At 41.8% G+C, this 21422-nt stretch overlaps 1 protein-coding gene and 1 pseudogene across 1 annotated transcript in view; one reads left to right on the top strand and one right to left on the bottom strand.

The window, feature by feature from the left end:
* The window catches only part of Ssu72 (SSU72 homolog, RNA polymerase II CTD phosphatase), a 30187-nt gene extending 9001 nt beyond the window's left edge, over positions 1-21186 (bottom strand). The window contains exons 1-2 of the mRNA XM_031379791.1: positions 20549-21186; positions 8298-8441 (exon numbers count right to left, since the gene is read on the bottom strand). Of these exons, the coding sequence (XP_031235651.1) occupies positions 8298-8441; positions 20549-20628 (224 nt within the window). The 5' untranslated portion in view covers positions 20629-21186. The remainder of the gene's footprint in view (positions 1-8297; positions 8442-20548) is intronic.
* On the top strand, positions 4111-4211 carry LOC116097241 (annotated as a pseudogene).
* Positions 21187-21422: the final 236 nt, after the last annotated feature.

Raw genomic sequence — 21422 nt, 5'->3', positions numbered from 1 at the left:
AAAAAAAAAAAAAAAGCCAGAATTTCAGGACAGCCAGGGCTACCCTGTCTCAAAAAGAACCAAACAAAACCAAAAAAATAAAATAAAATAAAATAAAAAAAGAACTTGCTGCTATGAGATAAGGCTCACTGCTGTGTCCTGATGTAAGGGGAGCTGATCAAGTCATTTAATGGGGACATTGGCATAGTGATTTCAGGCTAGTTAAATGCTCAGATCCCCAATGATGACTAAAGCACCCAGGTTCAATGTCTCACACATAGCATTCCATAAACAATGCCTACTGGAGAATAGTAGGCACAGAGTCTATTGGCTAAAGGGATCTAGCAGGAACTATGAACAGTACTACTGTTAGACAAAAGTTACTTTGGTAGAAAAGGAAAAAACTTAAGTAAATACAACTTTTAGGAAGAATGTTCATTCCAAGCATGTGGCTTCAGTCTTAGACTGAACACTGTGACTTAGGACACTGTGAGGTGTCCTAGAACACAGCCTGGGAGTTGAAGATCCCACAGGCACCAAAGATGGCAAAAGAAAGGCCAAACCAGTGGGGTTGTTAACAACTTAACACAAAATTTCAAGCAATGGCAAAATCACTGCTAGGCTAAAACCAAGTGGAAAGTCGGTTTGCTTAAATACATCCTGTATACTACACACTGTTCCAACAAAACACTTCCCACACACAGTCTTCTAAAGTCTACCTTCTGAACTGAATCCCTAGGATAATTAATGCATGATGAATTGTGTATTACAAGATCTCAAAACACAACTGGGCTATCAAATGGAAAGGAGGCACCAAGTCTAGAAGACTGAGATTGGGCACCGAGGACCTTTGATGATCACAAGAACAGAGATAAACAGAGATAAATGCAATTACAGAGAACCAATATTGTACTGAGATTTTCTTCAGTGGACAAGTCTGAATTCAGGTAGATCAAGGATACGCAAAAAGCATGGGGCCACCTGATCTCCAGCAAGCCTGCTTTTCATACTTGCCCATACACAACCTATTGAGACCCACCTTGGTTTTTTGTTTGTTTAGTTTTCTTGCCAATGACTTAACCTTTTTACTTCTCTGGGGTAATTATACACCTAGAGTGTCAGACAAAGTATGGCTGTATGTACCTAACCCACACACAGATGGTGAGGCTCTCAGCACTCCTCAGTATTGCAACAGGAGACCTACATTCCTAAGATGGGACACTTCTTGACCCATAACTGCACCCTTTCTGAAATAGGGGTTGAGGAGAGAACTTCTCTGGGCTTTCAGGATAAGCCCAGGAAACCCAGGGAAGGTTCTTATTTCAAAGGATGGCCTCATATAGATGATAAGGTCACTGGCAAGCAGGAGCTTCTCACTTACTGGTACATGCACAGAAGTATCCAAAGGAGAAAACCCAGGAGTATTACATCCAGACATTTGCATGGCCACAGCAACTACCTTGGCCAATCAGCATAGCTAAAACTTCATTATTAAGAAGCAGATAAACACCAGGCGGTGGTGGAGCATGCCTTTAATCCCAGTACTTGGGAGGCAGAGGGAGGCGAAACCCTGTCTCAAAAAACCAAAAAAAAAAAAAAAGAAAAAAAAACCAAGCAGATAAACAGCCCCCATGTGAAAGCTACATGTCAGACCTGTTCTCGAACATATAGGAGATGCAATTAATATTTTAGCAAAATTAGATGAGCTATTTCTTTGGCAACTCCTGCTTAGCCTAGGAACACACCTGACAACATACACAATTTTTGAAACTTCTATAAGAAGTATAGCTAGAGGGAAGCTGGAAAGATGGCTCAGCGGTTAAGAGCACTGGCTACTCTTCCATAGACCTGGAGTTCAATTCCTAGGAACCACATGGTGGCTCACAACTATCTGTAATGAGATCTGATGCCCTCTTCTAGCATTCAGGTGTACATATGGACAGAATGTAATATATATAGGTACATCTTGGGCCAGGTGGTGGTGACACACACCTTTAATCCCAGCACTTGGGAGGCAGAGGCATATAGACAGATCTCTATGAGTTTGAGGCCAAGCTTGGCCCACAGAGTGGGTTCCAAGATAGCTAAAGATACACAGAGTACCCTGTCTCAAAAAACAAAAAACAAAACCACAAATAAAATAAAGAGAAACAAGTGAAAATCATTGTCAGGGTTGGCCTGCTAGGTTGGCACTACAACCTACCTAAGGGAACACAGTCGTGACATGTGACAACAGCATGGTCAGTGGGAAACCATGACTACTGTGTTTGCACAGCAGGGCACAATCCCAGGAGGAAGAGAGATGGTGACTGCCCATGATTCCCATCCTAAACTCAACAAAAGCAAGATAAACATAAGCTTTACTTGAAAGTAGAGATTAGTAAAACCTCATCAAAAAACAAGTTTCCAGAAAAACCTCACTGGTTTACTGTAGCAAATCAATGATATGAAGGGCTACAGAGAAAGGAAGGACATTCTCATGGCTCCTGTGTCTATTGATGGTCTTCAGCATGAGGACTGTATTAGTCACTTTTACATCACGATCAAATATATGGAAGAAAAAGAACAATTTGGCAAAGACCCTTGGCTCATAGTTTGAGATGTCACTCAATCCTGAGGAAGAGGTATGCCAAGACAGGGTGATTTATGCTATGAATAAGAGAAAGCAGAATGCAGGAAGGGACTATCATAAGATATAATCTCAATAGGATGGAGGTGGCTCAGCAGTTAAGAGAAAGGGCTGCTTTTAAGAAGATTTGGGGCCGGGCAGTGGTAGGCAGATTTCTGAGTTCAAGGCCAGCCTGGTCTACAGAATGAGTTCCAGGACAGCCAGGGCTATACAGAGAAACCCTGTCTCAAAATGGAAAAAAAAAAAAAAAAAAAAAAAAAAAAAAAAAAAAAAAAGAGGGACACTCTCACAAACATACCCAGAGCTACGTTTTTACTAATCTCCTAAATGTGTTTCATCCAATCACTATGACAAGAATAACCATTAGAAGGCAAATTCTGGTAATTTTCTATCTCAGAAACCACTTTTCAAGGAAAGAAAAAAAATGTACAGTAATAAAAGACTGAGGATGAGCACTAAATAAAATGGATAGCTAAAATATATTCTAAACTCAAAAGGTGATCACAAGATCCCAAAGATAAATCCAAGAAGCATGCTAGAGAGAGGAGATTTACAGGCCCACTTCGCAACATATATGCAAGTTTCAGGAAAAGTACTAACTATGCTCTGTAGTGTTTTATGAACACTACTTTCATGGCCTCTGCATTAGCAGTGGGAAGTAGAGGCAGGAGCAAGAGCAGGGTGTGCTTCCTGGTGATCTTTTGTTCTGGCCCACTTCCTTAATCTCTAGATAGTTCACTGGTAAGACTGACCGACCATTCCTCATAAACAGAAATCAACTCATATCACCAAAGTTGTTCCAGGTACATCTGGCACTGATAAACAGAACTAATGGGCTCCTCTTAATGAAATTAAAAACAACAAAAACCAAAACCATCTAAATGAAGATTTAAGACAGGGTCTTGCTTATTTAACACAAGCTGGCCTTTAACTCAACTTGAACCTTCCAAGCACGGGGAAAACAGGTTATGTGATACTATGGCCACCATTTTCTTTCATTTTTAAGAAAGGGAATCATCTGTTATCCAGGCAGACCCTCCATTGACAAGGTCCTCCTGATCATCCTCCTGCCTCATTCATTGCACAGAGAAGCTTACATGATCACCATATCTGGTTTCAAAGACATTTTTGTCTGTAGAAATCAGGTGAACTGAGAATTCCTATCACTGATCTAGGCATGTACATGTTTCATCTTTAACTATTACGTTTGCTGCCCGAGTGCTAGGATTTCAGGTGGCTGCTACTTATTAGAATGTCATCAAGTGCTGGGAAGTGGTGGTGCACGCCTTTAATCCCAGCACTTGGAAGGCAGAGCCAGGTGGATTTCTGAGTTCAAGGCCAGCCTGGTCTACAGAGTGAGTTCCAGGACAGCCAGGGCTACACAATGAAACCTTGTCTCAAAACACACACACACACACAAAACCCAAACCAAAAAAAAAAAGTTATCAAGTGGCACACATGAAGAAACTGAGGCCCTAGCTACACATAGAAAATATGTCAGAGTACTCGCTTCGGCAGCACATACATTAAAACTGGAATGATAGAGATTAGCATGGTCCCGGACAAGGATAACACATAAATCCACGAACTGTTCCATATTTTTTGGCCTCTGGATCCTGCTCCCCTAACTGGGCCACCTTGTCTGGCCTCAGTGGAAGAGGATGGGTCTGGGGGTTGTGGGGGTGATACCCAGAGGGGGTGTCTCCCTTCTCAGAGAAGAAAGGGAGTAGGTACTGGGTGAATGAGGGGATTGATATTGAGATATAAATAAATAAAATTTTTAAAAAAGAATGTCAGAGGTACTCTAAGGCCACGAGGCCCCCAATTATAAACAAGTATCTTTCCCCCTTGAAAATATAAACAGAGTGCTTTCATCTTTGAGTTATATCTTAGAATATTCTTCTATCTTTCTACTATAAAACTATCCGTCTTCTGTAAGGGGGCATTCACTGCTGACTAAGGAACACTATCAGGGTTATTTCCAAAGCATAGTATCACTCCTTTCCCAATTCCCTGTGGTGGTCTGCCCTAGAACAAATGGGTATCCCATATAGTGATACTACCTCTATCCCCAACTCCTTCATATAATCCCAATAATGCCCTTATCTAACTTGGCTTAATGCCAATGTCTACTAAATTCCCTGGAAGAGACATTTTTGACAAGGATAATACTGAAAACACAGAAAAGCATTAAATACATTGTTATGCCTCATTCTGGCCCCACCTACTTCCTACACCAAGTAATTAAGTAATAACGCTCCCGGAGGGTCAACCAAGAGGTGGCCTGCCTAGAGGGATCTCAAGAGGCAAATACTGAAGAGTTATCACCAAGCTACCAATATGGCCACAAGCTCCCCTACCTACCACTCCTATCCCCAACACATTAGGGGCGCATACATATAGTTCCTTTCTGCATAGCCTGCAGAAAAAGCCTCCTTCTTAGTTCCTTAAGAGGGAGTCACTGATTCTTAAACCATCACCCTATAAAAAATAAACCACTCCTGGATGCTGGCCTCCACTCCTTTTAGAATTACCTAAAGAGCTGAATCCTAAACTCGGTGCTTGTAAAACATATTCCTGTCCAGAAACTGGGAAGTCTGTTGGTTTCAATATTAAAATTTAATTTATGATAAAAGGAGTATGAATATGTACAGTACTGCCTGTTTATTCCTGTCACAAAATACAAGAGTATCAAAAATAAATAGTACCAACTGAAGGTCAAAGGCAGATAAGAAAGACCTGGGCATGGGCTGGGCGCTGGTGATGCACGCCTTTAATCCCAGCACTTGGGAGACAGAGGCAGGTGAATTTCTGAATTCGAAGCGCCAGCCTGGTCTACAGAGTGAGTTCCAGGACAGCCAGGGCTATACAGAGAAACCCAGTCTCGAAAAACAAAAACAAAAAACAAAACAAAACAAAAGGCCTGGGCATGGTAATCCTAACAGAGGCCAGCCTGTTCTATATAGCAAGTTCTAGGACAAGCTGAGCTACATAAGAGATTCTATCTTGGAAACAACCAAAAAAGTTTTCAAGGACAGTCTGGTCTACAGAGTGAGTCCCAGGACAGCAGTGCTACTCGGAGAAACCCTGTCTTGAAGAAAATCTAAAAGGAAAAACCCTCAACTTTTTCCTAGAGCCAAGGAAAAACACCAAGCCCCCAAAATCAGAGTCTCTGAGATTTTATGGTAATATGTCCCTGTCACTCTAAAGGAAAGGAATATACCACATTTACCAAAGAGGCTCCAGGAAGAAGCTGTTCTGAGATGTGACCCCTACCCCACACCTAGGAGCTCTTTGGGAAAGGATGTGAGCATAACACCCTGCTCCATCCAACATTCAGAGGAACACTTAACCCCCCAAATTAGGCTACTAGCATTCTGAGTGGGGTGAAGTATAAGAAGCACTCTCTTATCCCAGGGTGGGCTCACAGTGTCACTGTGGTACAGGCTGTAGGCACACTACAACCTCAAACACTCCCAATTGTACACAAAAAGACAAGTACGACTAACAGGAGATATCTGTGTTTCTGACCCAGTGTCCCCACTGACCATCTTTCAACTGCAGCCTGCAGCTGAAGGAGGACTGGGACGTAGGGTGGGGGTGGCAAAGATGTAGTGACCACAAGGATTTATGTTTTGTTAGAAGGCATTTGGGACCCTTCAAGCTACCTAATTCCTGTTTGTACCTATATAAACATTTTTGGTTTATTATATTCTTCTTTCTTCTTGAGAAAGTCTTAAGATCATCCCACTTCAGATTCCTGAGTGTGACCTGTGCCGTAATACCCAGAGCATGCTCTTTTCCTTGAGGCCAAGCCTCCCAGTTACCCATGAACTCCTGGACCAAGTGATCCTTTTGCTTCAGCTTCTAGAGTAGCTAGGACTCTACCCTAGCTTCAAGTTTAGTTATATTAAAAGGAGTAAGAATACATAAATGTTAAAAGAAAAAAGCTGCAAGAGTGGCAATATGGAGCAATATTGTCTGTAACCTCAGACTCTTGGGAAGCTGTGGCAGGAGGGCAACATGTTTATGGCTGATACTCAAGGCCAGCTTGGGCAACTTAGTGAAACGCTGCCTGAAAACTTAAGAAGTGAAGATAGATGAGGAGAAAAACAAGAAACAGGCAGGATGCAGCTGTCCACACCTTAACCCCAGCATCCAGGAGAGGGAGGCAGAGATAGGTGGATCTAAGTTGGAGGCCAGCTTTGTCTATACAGATTGTTACAAGCCAGCCAGGGATACATAGTGGGAACATGTCTATAAAAAAAAAGTTTGTATCCAGGGATGACTCAATGGAGGAGTGCTAGGCTAGACTAACATGTGTAAGACCAGAGGTCTGATCTCTAAAACTACAAAGGGAAAAATAAGTGGTTAGATGTACATATTTGGCCTCTATTCTGAGCACTAAACTATATCTAGAATATAGCTAAAGTATATCTAGAATTTTGTATTTAGAGGTGCTCAGGATCAAGCTTGGGCCTCATACACATGTTAAGCTTACGAACATGGGAAATTTCAAGTGAGAATAGGGGTTATCATAAAGTGACTGGCTCAAAAACCTGGAGCACTGATTAGCTTAATCATTATACAATGTGTGGTATGGAAAACTGATTTTAAAATACCCCTTTCTTTTCCCGTGAGTGTCCAGTACAAAATTCAGACTGTTTTAAAATTCAGAAGTTCTCTCAGAATACTATGTTTTTTTCATGCTTTTGTTTGGTAAACACAGCAACTTTTTGTTACAGGATCTTGTTCTATAGCCCAAGCTAGCCTCAAACTATGCAGCCCAGGCTAGCATCAAACTTGCAGGAATCTCCCTGCCCCAGCCCCTCAAAAGCTAAGATTATAGGCATGAGCCAGTGACCCAGCTAATATATTTCCAGGAGGCACAGAGTGTCAAACAGCCTTACCAATGGTTCGGTGGGCACACACCTCTGTAAAGGAAGCAGCTAGGCGGCCTACAGTGTGACGTAGTTTCTATGCACCCATCTATTGCAGGGCCTTCTGATAATCACACCCACTAGGCTTTACATTTGTGTCTGCCTCTAGAGCAGGGCTTCTCTACCTTCTGAGGCTGCCACCTTAAATATGGTTCTCATGCTGTGGTGATCCCCAACCAAAAATTATTTTCTTGCTACTTTATTACTGTAACTTTGCTACTGTTATGAATCACAATTTAAATATCTGTTTTCCAATGGTTATAGACAACCCCTGTAAAAGGGCTGTGTGATGCCCCCAAAGGAGTCCCAATCACAGGTTGAGAACCACTGCTCTAGACTCTCCAGGGGTAGAAGGAAAGAAACTGAATTCTCCATTGGGCTAGTGTCCCATGTCTTTAATCCCAGCACACAGGAGGCAGAGGCATGAGGATTCCTTGAGTTTAAGGTCAGCCTGGTATACATAGTGAATCTCAGGCTAGCCAGGGTTACATAGTGAGACTCTATCTCAAATTTACAAAAAAAGAAAAAAAAAATGGAAAAGGAAGGAAGACAGAAAAAAAGGAAAACTGACTTCTTATAAATAAAAAAGGATTGCTGTAGGCAACACCGGCCTATATGCCAGAACACATTTGCAGGTCCTGTTTCACCTAAAAAACACCCTACAGGGTGGGGGATCAGAGTGACTACCAGTCACAAATCACACCCACCAGATGACCACTCTGGTTCTCTAAGGGTCAGCCATGGGATACAGTTCTTTGTCTTTCCTGAGGAGATCATTGTACATCTGGTCATATGTGGTTTTGAAGTCATAAACATTGGGCTTGTCAGGTGCTGGTCCTGGGAGCTTGACATGAGTTCCTGTTCCAAAGGAGCGGACGCTGAAACCACGTTTGCTGGAAGACACAAAGAAGAAAAAAAAACATCACATTTGGATTAAAACATACAGTTCTCATGCAAAGGACATAAAACAAAAATGAACAGCCTACTCTTAATATTTTATTATTTTATTTATGTGTCTCTAGTTCTATCATGTAGGCTCTAGACAAGGATCTCAGGTCATCAAACCTGGTAGCAAGTGCCTTCATCAGCTGAGCCATCTCACCAACCCTATTTTAGGTGGACACGATCAATGGCTCAGTGGGTAAATTTACTTTCTCTGTAAGCCTGATGACTTAAATTTCATTCCTGGAATTAACATTTTGAGTTATCCTCTGGCTCTCAAATGTACAATGTCCCCATGTTTACTGTACATGCTTCCATACATATATACCATACATTCAAAATAAAGTTTAAAAACATTAAACAATAAAAACAAAAAGTGAACTTTAAGTATTAAGAACATGCTTTAAGTTTTTGCTTTTTAGTGCACATGCAGGTTTTCGTGGGTGTGTGCACGTTTGTGTGTGTGAAAGCCACCACACTGTCCTCAGTTCCTCTCTACCTTTTTTAGGAGAATATAGTCTTTCCCTGAGCCTCAAGTTCAATTCCTCTAGAATGGCGGGCCAATGAGTTGCAAGGATCCACCTGTCATCTCAACCAACATACCTGCCCCTAGTGCTAGGTACACACACATATACACATACACACACCCCTGACTTTTATGTGGATGCTGGAAATCTGAACTTAGGTCCTCATGTTTACAGAGCAGGCACTTGAAAAAATGAGATCTTGGGCTGGTGAGATGGCTCAGCGGGTAAGAGCACTGACTGCTCTTCCGAAGATCCTGAGTTCAAATCCCAGCAACCACATGGTGGCTCACAACCACCTGTAATGAGATCTGATGCCCTCTTCTCGTGCGTCTGAAGACAGCTAAAGTGAATTATGCCAGAGTGAGCGGCTGGAGCAAGCGGGGCCGGCAGAGGCCCTGAGTTCAGTTCCCAGCAGCCATACACATGATGGCTCATGGCCATCTGTACAGCTACAGTGTACTCATACACATAAAATAAATAAAATAAATCTTTAAAAAATTTTAACTGAATGTTAAAAACCATTTTTTAAAAATTCTTACATAATTTTTTAAAAATTTTACATAAATTCAATCAGAAGAGAATTGGTATTACAAAGCTAAATGTAGGAAACTCTAGCTGTTCAATGCTGTAACTCCAAACTTAAAATGCTGACTGAAATTTAGAACACTGTAGTCACCTGACCAACCCCTTAGCAAGAGGGGTCCTGCAGGGACAAACAGTCACAGCAGCTGTAGTAACTTTCATGGAACCCAGCAGGTTTCAGAATTTGGTAAGCCAGAGAAAATGCAAAAGAGCTACAGGCCAACCTAATTAGACCCTGCAAGCTACATCTACATAAAGAGAAAAGCACCTCAAAACAGACATTTCTGTGTTTAATCAGGGACCTACCATAATCACTGATAACCACAACTTTAAGTCTGTCACAATAGGTTACATTTACAAGAAGTTAATTTGGAATAAAATTTGGTTTTATTTTGTTGTGGTTGTGATTTTTTGAGACAGATCTCACCATGTAGTTCTGGCTATACTGGGACTCATTATGTAGACCAGGCTGGCCTCTAACTCAGAGAGAGATCCACCTACCTCTGCCTCTTAACTATTGGGATTAAAGGCATGCGCCACAAAGCCCAACTGACTTGGGTTCTTTTAAACATAACAAAAGTGGAATTCTTAAAATTTTTTTTTAAAAATGGGGCGAAGGGGGCCTCAAGAGATGGTTTAGTGATGAAGAGTAAGAACACTAACTTCTTTTCCGGAGGTCCGGAATTCAATTCCCACATGGTGGCTCGAAACCATCTATAATGGGATTTGATTCCCTCTTCTTCATTTTTTTTTTTTTCCCCAAGACAGGGTTTCTCTGTGTAGCCCTGGCTTGTGTGGAACTCACTCTGTAGACCTGGCTGGCCTCGAACTCAGAAATCCACCTGCCTCTGCCTCCCAGGTACTGGGACTAAAGGCATGCACCACCACTGCCCGGCTAAGGTACCACTTTTCTTTCTTTCTTTATTTCTTTTTTTAATTATTTATTTACTTTATGGAAGTACACTGTCACTGTCTTCAGACACACCAGAAGAGGGCATCAGATCTCATTACAGATGGTTGTGAGCCACCATGTAGTTGCTGAGAATTGAACTCAGGACCTCTGGAAGAGCAGCCAGTGCTCTTAACTGCTGAGCCATCTCTCCAGCCCAAGGTTCTACTTTTCAACTATTCCATTTAAGAGTTCAAAGTGAAAAGGAAATGATGAAGACCTATTTCACCAACCCTTGATGTTAAGGCCAGAGGACCACAACCCTGAGGCTGTACTGGACGATACTATACACTGAGACCCTAAAAAGGAATGATGGAAATAAATATCATAGTAAAGAAGAGTAAGGAAAACTGAAAGCTCAGAGGTCTGTTTGAGAGTCATTTCTTATAGAGTCAGGAACAAATAGGGAAGGACCAATTAGACTACTTCACTGCTATATTCTGAGGATGTCACATGGTAGCATGTTGCAGGTATAAAGGAAATGACTGGTGGACTGTGATCAGACAGCAGCACAATGACATGCACTAGGAAAGATAGACTTCTCCATACAGCTAGACACAAGGCTGCTCAGCCAGCATTTATAGTAGATAATGAGTCCACACCTACGTGAGTAAGACCATCTACACCTACAACCCAGAACCTCACTTCCAGAAACTCATTCAGACATAAAAAAGGGGAAGGGGGCACACAAAAGACCATAAAAGCCAACAAACCATAAACTTGGCTTTAAGTCTATGCAGAATCCTTTGAAGGTCTTTATCATCATCTCCAAAAACAGGATCATAGTTATCTGGGTAAAAGAGAACTGGTACTAGGCAACACAGTCCTATAGCAGTACACACATCACTTACAAAGGCTGACATATAAAAAAATAATTCTAGCTAGGCGCTGTGGTGCACACCTTTAATCCTAGCCCTTGGGAGGCAGAGTCAGGTAGATAGATCCCTGAGTTTGAGGTCAGCCTATTCAACAGAGCTAATTCCAGGACAGAGAAACCTTGTCACAAAAAGATTTTTAGGGCTGGCAGGTTGGCTCAATGAGTAAGAGCACTGACTGCTCTTCTGAAGGCCCTGAGTTCAAATCCCAGCAACCACATGGTGGCTCACAACCACCTGTAATGAGATCTGACACCCTCTTCTGGTGCGTCCGAAGACAGCTACAGTGTACTTACATATAATAAATAAATAAATCTTTGGGCTGGAGCAAGCGGGCCCAACCGAAGCGATCAGAGGTCCTAAATTCAATTCCCAACAACCACATGAAGGCTCACAACCATCTGTACAGCTATAGTGTACTCATATACATAAATCTTAAAAAAAAATTTAAAGTATATATGTGTATGTATATATAAAAATTTATAAATTATATATAGTTATATTCTTTTGGTTATTCTAAAAAAAAAAAAAAAACAAATACATATATTTGGTTTCTCTATCCAGGAGCTAGCTCTGTGGGACACCTCAGCTGAGGCCACTGAGCTTGATAAAAAGCTGAGTCAGTTCCCATGTTTCTAGAATGTCTGAGCTGTACAACCAGGTCCCCAGAGTATGACATAAGGCATACAACCTAAAGCAGAGAATCATCATTATATCCTAAGTTTGTATACACCCAAGCTATAAAACCTGAAACAAAATTTCCAATGTTCCAACAAATAGTGAGTAGGAAAGCAACAAAGTCAGCTGTTGTTTATAACTGCAAAGACAACACAACCAAACTCCGACATGTGACAGGAAACTGAAACATAATACCTTCCTGAGAGGGTCAAGGCAGAAGTCTCCCTTAATCTAAATTTGGAACAATTTGCTTACCAACCTGGATAATATAAAATAAAAGAACTACTTTTTAGGGAAACACAAACATGAATGAGGTGTGGTGGCCGAGGTCCAAAGAAGCACCATCCAGTTAGAGCATCTGCTTGTCTCTGTTGATGCTGCAGCCCTTTGTTTTACAGTTCACATGCCCAAATTATGAGGCTTCAGTCCCCATGAGAATGGTCTGCATGAGTGCTGGGATTAAGGATCACAAGACAGACTTGCCTCTTCAAGCCAATGAGCATTTTTAAAACAGAACAAGTATAGGGGCTGAAGAGATGGCTTTGCAGTTAAGAATATTTGTTCTTGCAAAGAACTCAGGTTCAATTCCTAACATTCATGTGGTTAACTCCAGTTTAAGGGGATCTGATGCTTACCCCTCCTCTTTTTTTTTATTTAGATTCATTTTATGTGCATGAGTGTTTTGCGTATGTATATATGATCATATACAACCTGGAACTAGAATTATGAGTGGTTGTGAACAGACACATGGGATGCTGAGAATCAAACCAGGATCTTCTATAAAAGTAAGTGCTCTTAACAACTAAGCCATCTCTCAAGCACCCCTATGCCTTCTTCTGACCTCCATGAGCATTATGCACACATATGGTACATATATATACATGAAAGTGAAAACACAAATACACATGAAAATACAAATCTGATCTACATTACAAAACAACAAAACAACACAAACTCAAGCAGGCATGGTGGTTCATACCTCTGATTCCTGCACTCCAGAGGCAGGCAGAGTTTGAATCCAGCCTAATTTACATAGCAAATCACAGGACAGCCAGAACGACATAAAGAAACCCTGTCTCAAACAAACAAACAAACAAACAAACAAAAAACACAAACCAAACCAAATGTATATATGTATGTATGCATGCACACACATACACACATATATAAAATACACAAATTTGTAAAAGGAAGGTCACATAACAATAACAAAAATGACTGGTAGCAATGGCCAGGAAGAAGGGAAGATCACTTCTGGAAAAAGCAAGTCTTAAAAGGTCCTACATGTTACAAAAACTGAATAGTAAAGCATTGTAACAGGAACTGAGAATTATACAGACTTGAAAACATCTGCAATGAGTCCTGTGTCTGAAGTGATAAGAAGCCATTATGTTATTAAGGCTCTTCAGTATGAATCAGGAGTAGTTCTGCTCTGAATCCTAGCGCATTCTACACAGGCCTGAATGAGGTGAAAGATCTCAAGTTTTACAACCAAAGCTACTTGTGACCAAGTGTGAATAAACTGGGTATTCAAAGTCAACTTAATTGAGTCAAAACAAGAAAGAGATGAGACCACTTTTCCCAAAGGTCCCTCTCTCCATTGCCTAAGGTCTACACTAAAGGGATTACCAGAATACTTTAACAAAGCAAAAGGGTGGATGCATAAGGCTCATTTCTTTTTGGTCATTTCTCTGAAGTACTTTAAGTGAGGTATAGAGCTAGACCCTTTGGCACAAGCCAAGTCTCAGCTACTGAGAAGGCTGAAAGGCAGGGGAATCAACTTGAACTCAGGATTTTGAGACTAGCCTAGGAATCCCAACAAAACAAGTAAGGTAGGAGACAGAGCACTTCAAATGCACATAACATCCTCATTATTATAAAGACCAAGCAAGTCCCCAAGAGCATTGAAGAGTGCATGATAGACATGGCCACAATCCCTAGAAGGTTTTAAGGCTGATGCAGGGTTTTCCACAGAGAACATTCTCCATTTTAATCTGTCTACATTCACAATTACATCAACCCCCAAACAACATGACCTAGCCTTGACATGACTGCAAGCCTAAGAGCTGCCTGCATGGGCAGCCATCACATTAGGAAGTGCTTCCTCTTCCCCAACTTTCTGAACTATTACTTTTAAGCATCCTAATTAAAAATAAATTGCAATGCAGGTCGTTCCCCACCCCACCCCCAAAGCTGTTCCCAAGTGGCAAAAAGGCTAATTAGCAAGAGAAGTTCTGCTTTCCCCAAAGCTTCTGAAACTGGCATAACAGCCCATCTTGTCTGGTGACAATCTGCTTCTTACATAAAGTCAGTGAATGCTATAAAAATACTCCTGACAACCAACAGCTTTGCCTCAAGGGCAACTATTCTGTCTAAAAATAAAGGTCTTTCATACCTATCAAAAATCTATTTGTGAATTCTTTGTAGAAAATGCTACATTAAGGCAAACAAAATTGTTCCACTATTGTACCAAAGATGGAAAGTAAAATGGTAAAACGTATACCAAAGAAAATGTCCAAATTGCTAGCACAGGTTCTGGTATTCCCTACCTCTTAATATGCTGCAGTGATTTTAAATTATGATTTTAACAGAGCACTGAAATCCTGAATCCACTGCTTCTAAAAGCAAGTCCATCTCAAAGAAGTACTAGGGCTGGACAGACTGCTCAGTGTTAAGAACACTGTCTGCTCTTCCAGAGGTCCTAAGTTCAGTCCCCAGCAATCACATGCTGGCTCACAACCATCTGTAATGGGATCCAATGCCCTCTTTTGGTGTGTCTGAAGACAGCTACAGTGTACTCCTATACATAAAATAATCTAAAAAACAAAACAGGAAGTACTACAATCTTGTCATCTTTACTAAAGACTTGCTAGGGCCTATCATCCTGACTTCTATGTTGTTGACAAATCAACCTTTCAAAGCTTTCAAGGCTGGTGAGATGTTATGGTACGATTATGAAGTGTCCAACAAAAAAAAAGCCCATGGAGCCTGGTGTGATGACTACCTTTGATCTCAGCAGACGGAGGTAGATTTCTGAATTCAAGGTTAGCCTGGCAAGTTGCAGGATAGCCAGGCTACACAGAGAAACCCTGTCTTGAAAAACAAAAGAGAATTCCAACCTAATCAGTGGATTAATATGAGGGATTCATAATTTGATGACATGAGAGAAACAAGAGGCAGGGCCTAGTTGACCACATGAATGATGTATCTTATCCTCACCATGAATGAATAGGTGAACAGCTCTGCTCCATCAGGCCCTCTCCACAATGCCTGTCTTCCATGGACTGACACTTTTAGCCCTAACCTTTTCTTCCATAAGATGTTTCTCATAGAAACAAAATATTAACTAATATAGAAAGTAGACTCTTTGGAAAGATCTTGACAAAAGTTAGGCCATCGCTAGAAAAATTTTAAAGTACAGGCTCCATCAATTTTCTTACCTACAAAGAAAGGTTAAAGCTGGGTGAAGATGTTGCACTCCTTTAATTCCTGCACCCAGAAGGCAGAGGCAGGCAAACCTCTGTTCATTTGAAGCTAGCCTACAAAGCTAGTTCCAGGGCAAGGCAACACAAAGAAATCTTATTTCAAAAAAACATACACAGGAAGGAAAAAGGTTGAGAAGACAATCCTAAATATGGACAGTAACTTTTTTGGTTCTGTGTTGACATGTAGCCCTGGGTGGCCTAAAATTAGCCATGTAGATCAAAATGGCATCAAACTTCCAAAAATCTACCTACCTGTGTCTCTCTAGTACTGGGATTAAAGTCATGTGCCACTGTGCCAGGTACAAAATGCTGTAAATACATTTATTACATTTACTACTTATTTAGCATGTGTGTATGTATGTACAGATCAGAGGACACCTTGTAGGAGTTGTAGGTCCAAGGAACCAAACTCGGGTTGTCAGGCTAGCAGCTAAGCACCTTACCTCCTGAGCTGTCTGGCCTGCCTGGGCAGTAACTTTTAGTGGCTAAAGCTGTTACTAAGTTTGATATACCAAAATTTGTCTCACATTCACAGCTAAACAGAAGTCCCTTTTCTTTAGCAACTCCTTGGTCTTAACTCTACTTTCTGTAGGAACAAAATAAAAACTAGCCCACAGTCCCTTAAAACCTGTAAAGGTAACATGTTCTTGTGGAGGCATGCTGTTAAAAGGCATGTCCATAAGACATGCTTTTTTCTCCCCCTCGCCCCCAAAAAGGGCCCAGATGGTATTCAAACCCACAGCCACCCTGCCCCACCTACAGCATGGGACAACTGTAAATATGTATCATCACATCCAGCTTTTTTTTTTTAAGATGTATTTATTTATTATATATAAGTACACTGTAGCTGGCTTCAGACACACCAGAAGAGGGCATCAGATCTCATTATGGATGGTTGTGAGCCACCATGTGGTTGCTAGGATTTGAACTCAGGACCTCTGGAAGAACAGTCGGTGCTCTTACCCACTGAGCCATCTCACCAGCTCTCACATCCAGCTTTTTTTTTTTTTTTTTTTTTTTTTTTTTTTTTTAAGGTAGGTTCTTACTATAGAGGAGTCCAAGCTGGTTTGAAATTTGTAATCATTATGCTTCAGCTTCTGAAGCACTGAGCTATATTGGCTCCAAGTCTTCCCGTTCTTAAACAATTTCCAGTTATATTTGCTTATAATATACCTATAACCAAAAACCACACAACAGGACAAGCCCACCCCACCTCCATGTAAAGGACTATGGATAACACAGATAAAAACAGAGAACAATTCATGGCATCTCAAAGTAGTCTATGTCCAAATTCTGTGTCAGTTATGAGTTACTGGATGGCATAACTCTGGTGGCCCTAAGACTCATTTGCAGTCTCTGTTTCAGTGTAGCCCAAGATGACATGGTGTTCTAGAGACTCCCACAAATCAAGGACTTATGGGACCATAGTCAACTCTTTTTCTTCTAATTCCCAAGATTCTTCTTAGGTTCCTATTTTCCCCCATGGGTACTACATATACATAGTGCAGACACACACACAGAAACAACACTGACACAAAATTAAAAACAAACAAACAAACCAGCACATGCCTGGAACTCCATCCACCACTCAGGAGGCAGAGATAGGCATACACACACAGGCAAGATGAACTTAAACAGCTTTAAGAAAGTACTCTTGTAGAGGTACTCATCACAGACCAATCTCTCCTAAGCTTGTTTCTCCTACTCTGGGACTTACACATACTCAGCCAGGCCTCATACTGCCTGGCTATCACAAGTCTACCTCTGTCTCTCACTTTTAGATGGGGTCCCACGTAACTCAGGCTGGCCTGGAACTCTATATATAATAACTACAATAAACTTCTAGTTTTATTGCTTCTACCTCCTAAGTAGTGGGATTATAGACATGTGTTATCACATCATTTTTAATGGGGTGCTGAGAATCAAATCTAGGGCTTTGTGCACAACAGACAAGCATGCTACTGAGCTATGCCTTCCCCCAGCTCCTTCCTCCTTTGGTTTTGAAGGGCTAGGACCGAACCCCATAACCTTGGGTGTACTAGCCTAGTATTCTACCTCTGAGCTATATTCCCAGGCAATTTTGGGTTTTTAATAAGTAAAAACACAGCTTCCATGGGCCAGGCATGGTAGCATACATACATTTAATTTCAACACATATCTAAAAAGAGAAAAGGGCTAGAGAAATGATCAATGGTTAAGAACAGCGGCTGCACTTCCAGAGAACCCAAATTCTACTACTAGCACCTATATAACTCCAGTTCCAGGGGACTCAGTGCTTTCTTCTGGTCTATGAAGATACCAGGTATTCAAGTAGTACATAAACAGGCATGCAGAAAAAAAAATTTCATTACTGGGAATGTAGCCTAGGACAGCTCAGACTACAAATGAAACTAGGGGGTCTGGCTAATAATAAAATTATAGGTTGCTTTCTGCGTTAGCAACCTGTAAATAAAACAAAACAAAAAACTGCAGTAGGCAACACCCTAGTTGAAGCCTAGACTGTTTTGTTTTTGAGACAGTGTTTCTCTGTGTAATAGCCCTGGCTCTCCAGGAACTTGTTCTGTAGTCCAGGCTGGCCTTAAACTCAAAGATCTGCCTCTGCCTCCAAGTGTGCTCCACCACTGCTTGTTGTCTTTTTGACGTATACTTAATATTTTTTTCTTTTTAGGGGCTTACAAAAAGATTCTTTCTTGAGACTGAGAGGCAACTGGAAATGTATAAATATGCAGTATTCTGGAAAACACCCTTGAAAACTGTAAGAATGTGAAACATGCCCACCATTTGGTCCAGTGATGTAATTTCTAGGAATTTATGCTAAAATAGTAACCAAAACCTATGCAAAGATTTTTATACAGCACAAAGAAGTTGTCATTTAAATTAAAATCACTTGATGTCTACTAATGGAAGAATAACAAAAAAAAAAAAATTAATGGCTGCAGAGAATCCCTGATTACCGATAACTTCACCCCTGTTCATTAAACATGAATAAGTATATTTAAATTCAATGTGTAAATATGAAAGAGGACAAGAGCAGAGAACTGTGTATTACATTCACAACCCTAGCATTTGGGAGGTTGGAACATGAATGTCAAAAGTCTATGTTCAACCTGAGCCTAAGCTACAGTGTGAGATGAGCCCAAAAAGGGTGTAGGGTGGGGGAGGGGTACTGGAAGATCAATCAGTATAGAGGCAGAGCTTGCCACATGTGGGAGGCTGAGGCAGGATTGATTCCCAAGACTCAGGAGAGAACCTATCTCAAAGTTTGTAGGCTGAATTACTGAGGATGACACAAACTAGAGTTCTATCTTCAGGTACAAATGTAAAAATACCTAAAACTAATAAGTCCACAGTACCTCAACAAGAGTGGGTTATAGAGTGCTTTTTATACCTGTTAGGTGTATGTGGGTGCATAGATAACTCACAAAGGCAGGGTGTGGCACCATATCCTTGTGATTTTAGCACTCTAAGGCAAGATGAATTAGTTCAAGGATATAATCAAGTAGGATATCCACCCCACTTCTTTTTTTTTTTTTGAGATGGTGTTTTATAGTCCAGGCTAGCTTTATACTTTATAGCTCATACTGCTTAAATTCAAAGCATGCCACCATCTGCAAAACAAACAAAACTACTAAGTAAAGACTATGGTCTATGTCAGTGGTTCTCAATGACCCTTTTGAGGATCAAACCACCCTTTCACAGGGTCACCTAAGACCATCAAAAACCATACTTATATTTACATTACAGTTCATAAAAGCAGAACTACAGTTAAAAAGTAGCAACAAAAATAATTTTATTGTTGAGGGAGTCACTGCAAAATGAGGACTATATTAAATGGTCGCAGCATTAGGAAGGTTGAGAACTACTGGTCTATGTACTAAACATAACCAAAAATGAAGTTTTAGAATTTGAGATAATAGGCAACTAACACTCTGGACGACTAAGAAAACATGAGACAGTGCTTAGTATGATGGCAAACTCCTATAGTAACAACACAAGGGAGCCAGGTGAAGAGTGAGTTCAAAGCCACCAGCACACCTTTAATTGCAACAGCTGGGAGGCAGGAGCTGGAGAATCTCTGAGTTTGAGACCGACCAGGTATACAGAGTGAGTTCAGGACATCCAGAACTACACAATGACCTTGTCTTGAGGGGAAAAAACAAAACAAACAAACAAAACCCCAAAATTGTCAAAAAAAAAAAAAGATTTATAAGTTTCAAAAGTTCATGAACAGTTAACTCTGGGCGAAAAAGACATTTCTACTGTACTAAGTTGAAATTTACAAAACCACATTTTAACTGTAATGCAATGTATCTGTTTCTCATTTTGTCAAGAGATTTTTAAGATAAAATACTATCAAAGATGAATGCCCTACTAAGACACTGGTGAATTCGTGAGGAAATATGAGGTGGTCCCACTGAACCAAATGAAATCGTGTGCTCCAAAAATTATTGACTTAAGTTACGGGGTGAGAGGGGTGGTGGCTTGTGCGTGAGACTTGCAAACGTAGACAGCAACAAACAGTTCCTGACGTTAGCAACTCAGATCACTGTTGTTACTTCCAGACTCGTTCCATCTTGATAGGACGTGTTGAGAGCTTTCCAGTGAGTGTGGCCTGACGACACATACGGGAAAGATAAACATCAGGCACCATTCACGTCACCGAAAGACCTTAGCCTACCCTGTGATATTGCCTCGTCGTCGGTACGCAGAGGCCGCCAGCTGTCATACACAAAGTATGCAGACAGGCCGCGTATAGCACGCCATCTCTAGGATTTTACTTTACAGGATGCTTACTTTACAGGAGGGCGTCGCGCGCACGGATCCCACTGAGGGTTCGCCGAGCGTATAAGCCGGGCGTGCTTGGACCTTCCGCGGCCCAGTCAGTTCAGGGTCGGGGTCTGGACAAGAATCTGTGGGGGAAAAAAGGAAGGAGGGGCGGAGGGCAGGTGGAGCTTGCACTACCTGAGGATGTTGTGTGCTTCCATGCTCCGATTCTGGTTACTCGAGCACACCACCGCCACCCGCAGCGGCGATGACGGCATGGCACCGAACGAACTACCCACTGACACGGAGCTCCTACTTAGAAGCCGGCTTCCGCGCGAGGAAGATGGCGGTAACCGGAAATCAGCGACGCGGAAGTGAGGGCGACGTAACGCGTGGGGAGGCCAAAGGTGCTTTCCGGGGCCCGTACTGCAGTCGGCGCAGGAGAGCGACCGGCCACGCTGAATCAGTTTGAGAGCAGCTAAGGCCTGCGCTTGTGGACCACCTTTGCCGGCATCTGACGTCACAGCCCCTGGGACGGCAACTGGAGCGGTGTGAGCAGCGCCTGCGTCCGAGACGTCTTAATGTGCCGTCGCCTTTTATGACGCATTAGGCGCGGCGCTTGCGCAATATTGGAAACTTCCGGGGGACGGGCGTTGATTGGGTGGGGGAATCTGAGGTCATTTCCGTAGCTTCCCTTGGTCTGGTTGGGAGGTTTCTACTTCCGAATTCCTCCAGGTGGTCACTCCACCAATTTCATTAGATGCACTGTGCTCCAGCACTTCGTTTGTGCCCTATCTCTATTACGAGTACCTTCCTCAGGTTCACAGAACTTCTAGAAGCACATCACTTCCTTTATAGAGCCCTTTGCTGTTTAACATTTAAGTGATAAGAAAGGATGGGTGAGGTAGCAGGTTCTTCAAGTTTGGCTAATCGGGGAAACTGGCAAGGAAATTGCTTCACTGTTAGAGGCCAGTTTAGGTTGCCTACTAAGAACTTGATCTCGGGGGGAGGGAGTGGGAAGGAGAGGGAGGGGGGCGAGCAAGCAAGCTGCTGCGGGGCCGTGGTGTTTCAC

Source organism: Mastomys coucha, unplaced genomic scaffold, assembly GCF_008632895.1.
Source record: "Mastomys coucha isolate ucsf_1 unplaced genomic scaffold, UCSF_Mcou_1 pScaffold18, whole genome shotgun sequence".
Classification (NCBI taxonomy): Eukaryota; Metazoa; Chordata; class Mammalia; order Rodentia; family Muridae; genus Mastomys; species Mastomys coucha.
The sequence above is the reverse complement of the archived record's forward strand: the minus strand, read 5'-3'. Positions and strand labels throughout refer to the sequence as shown.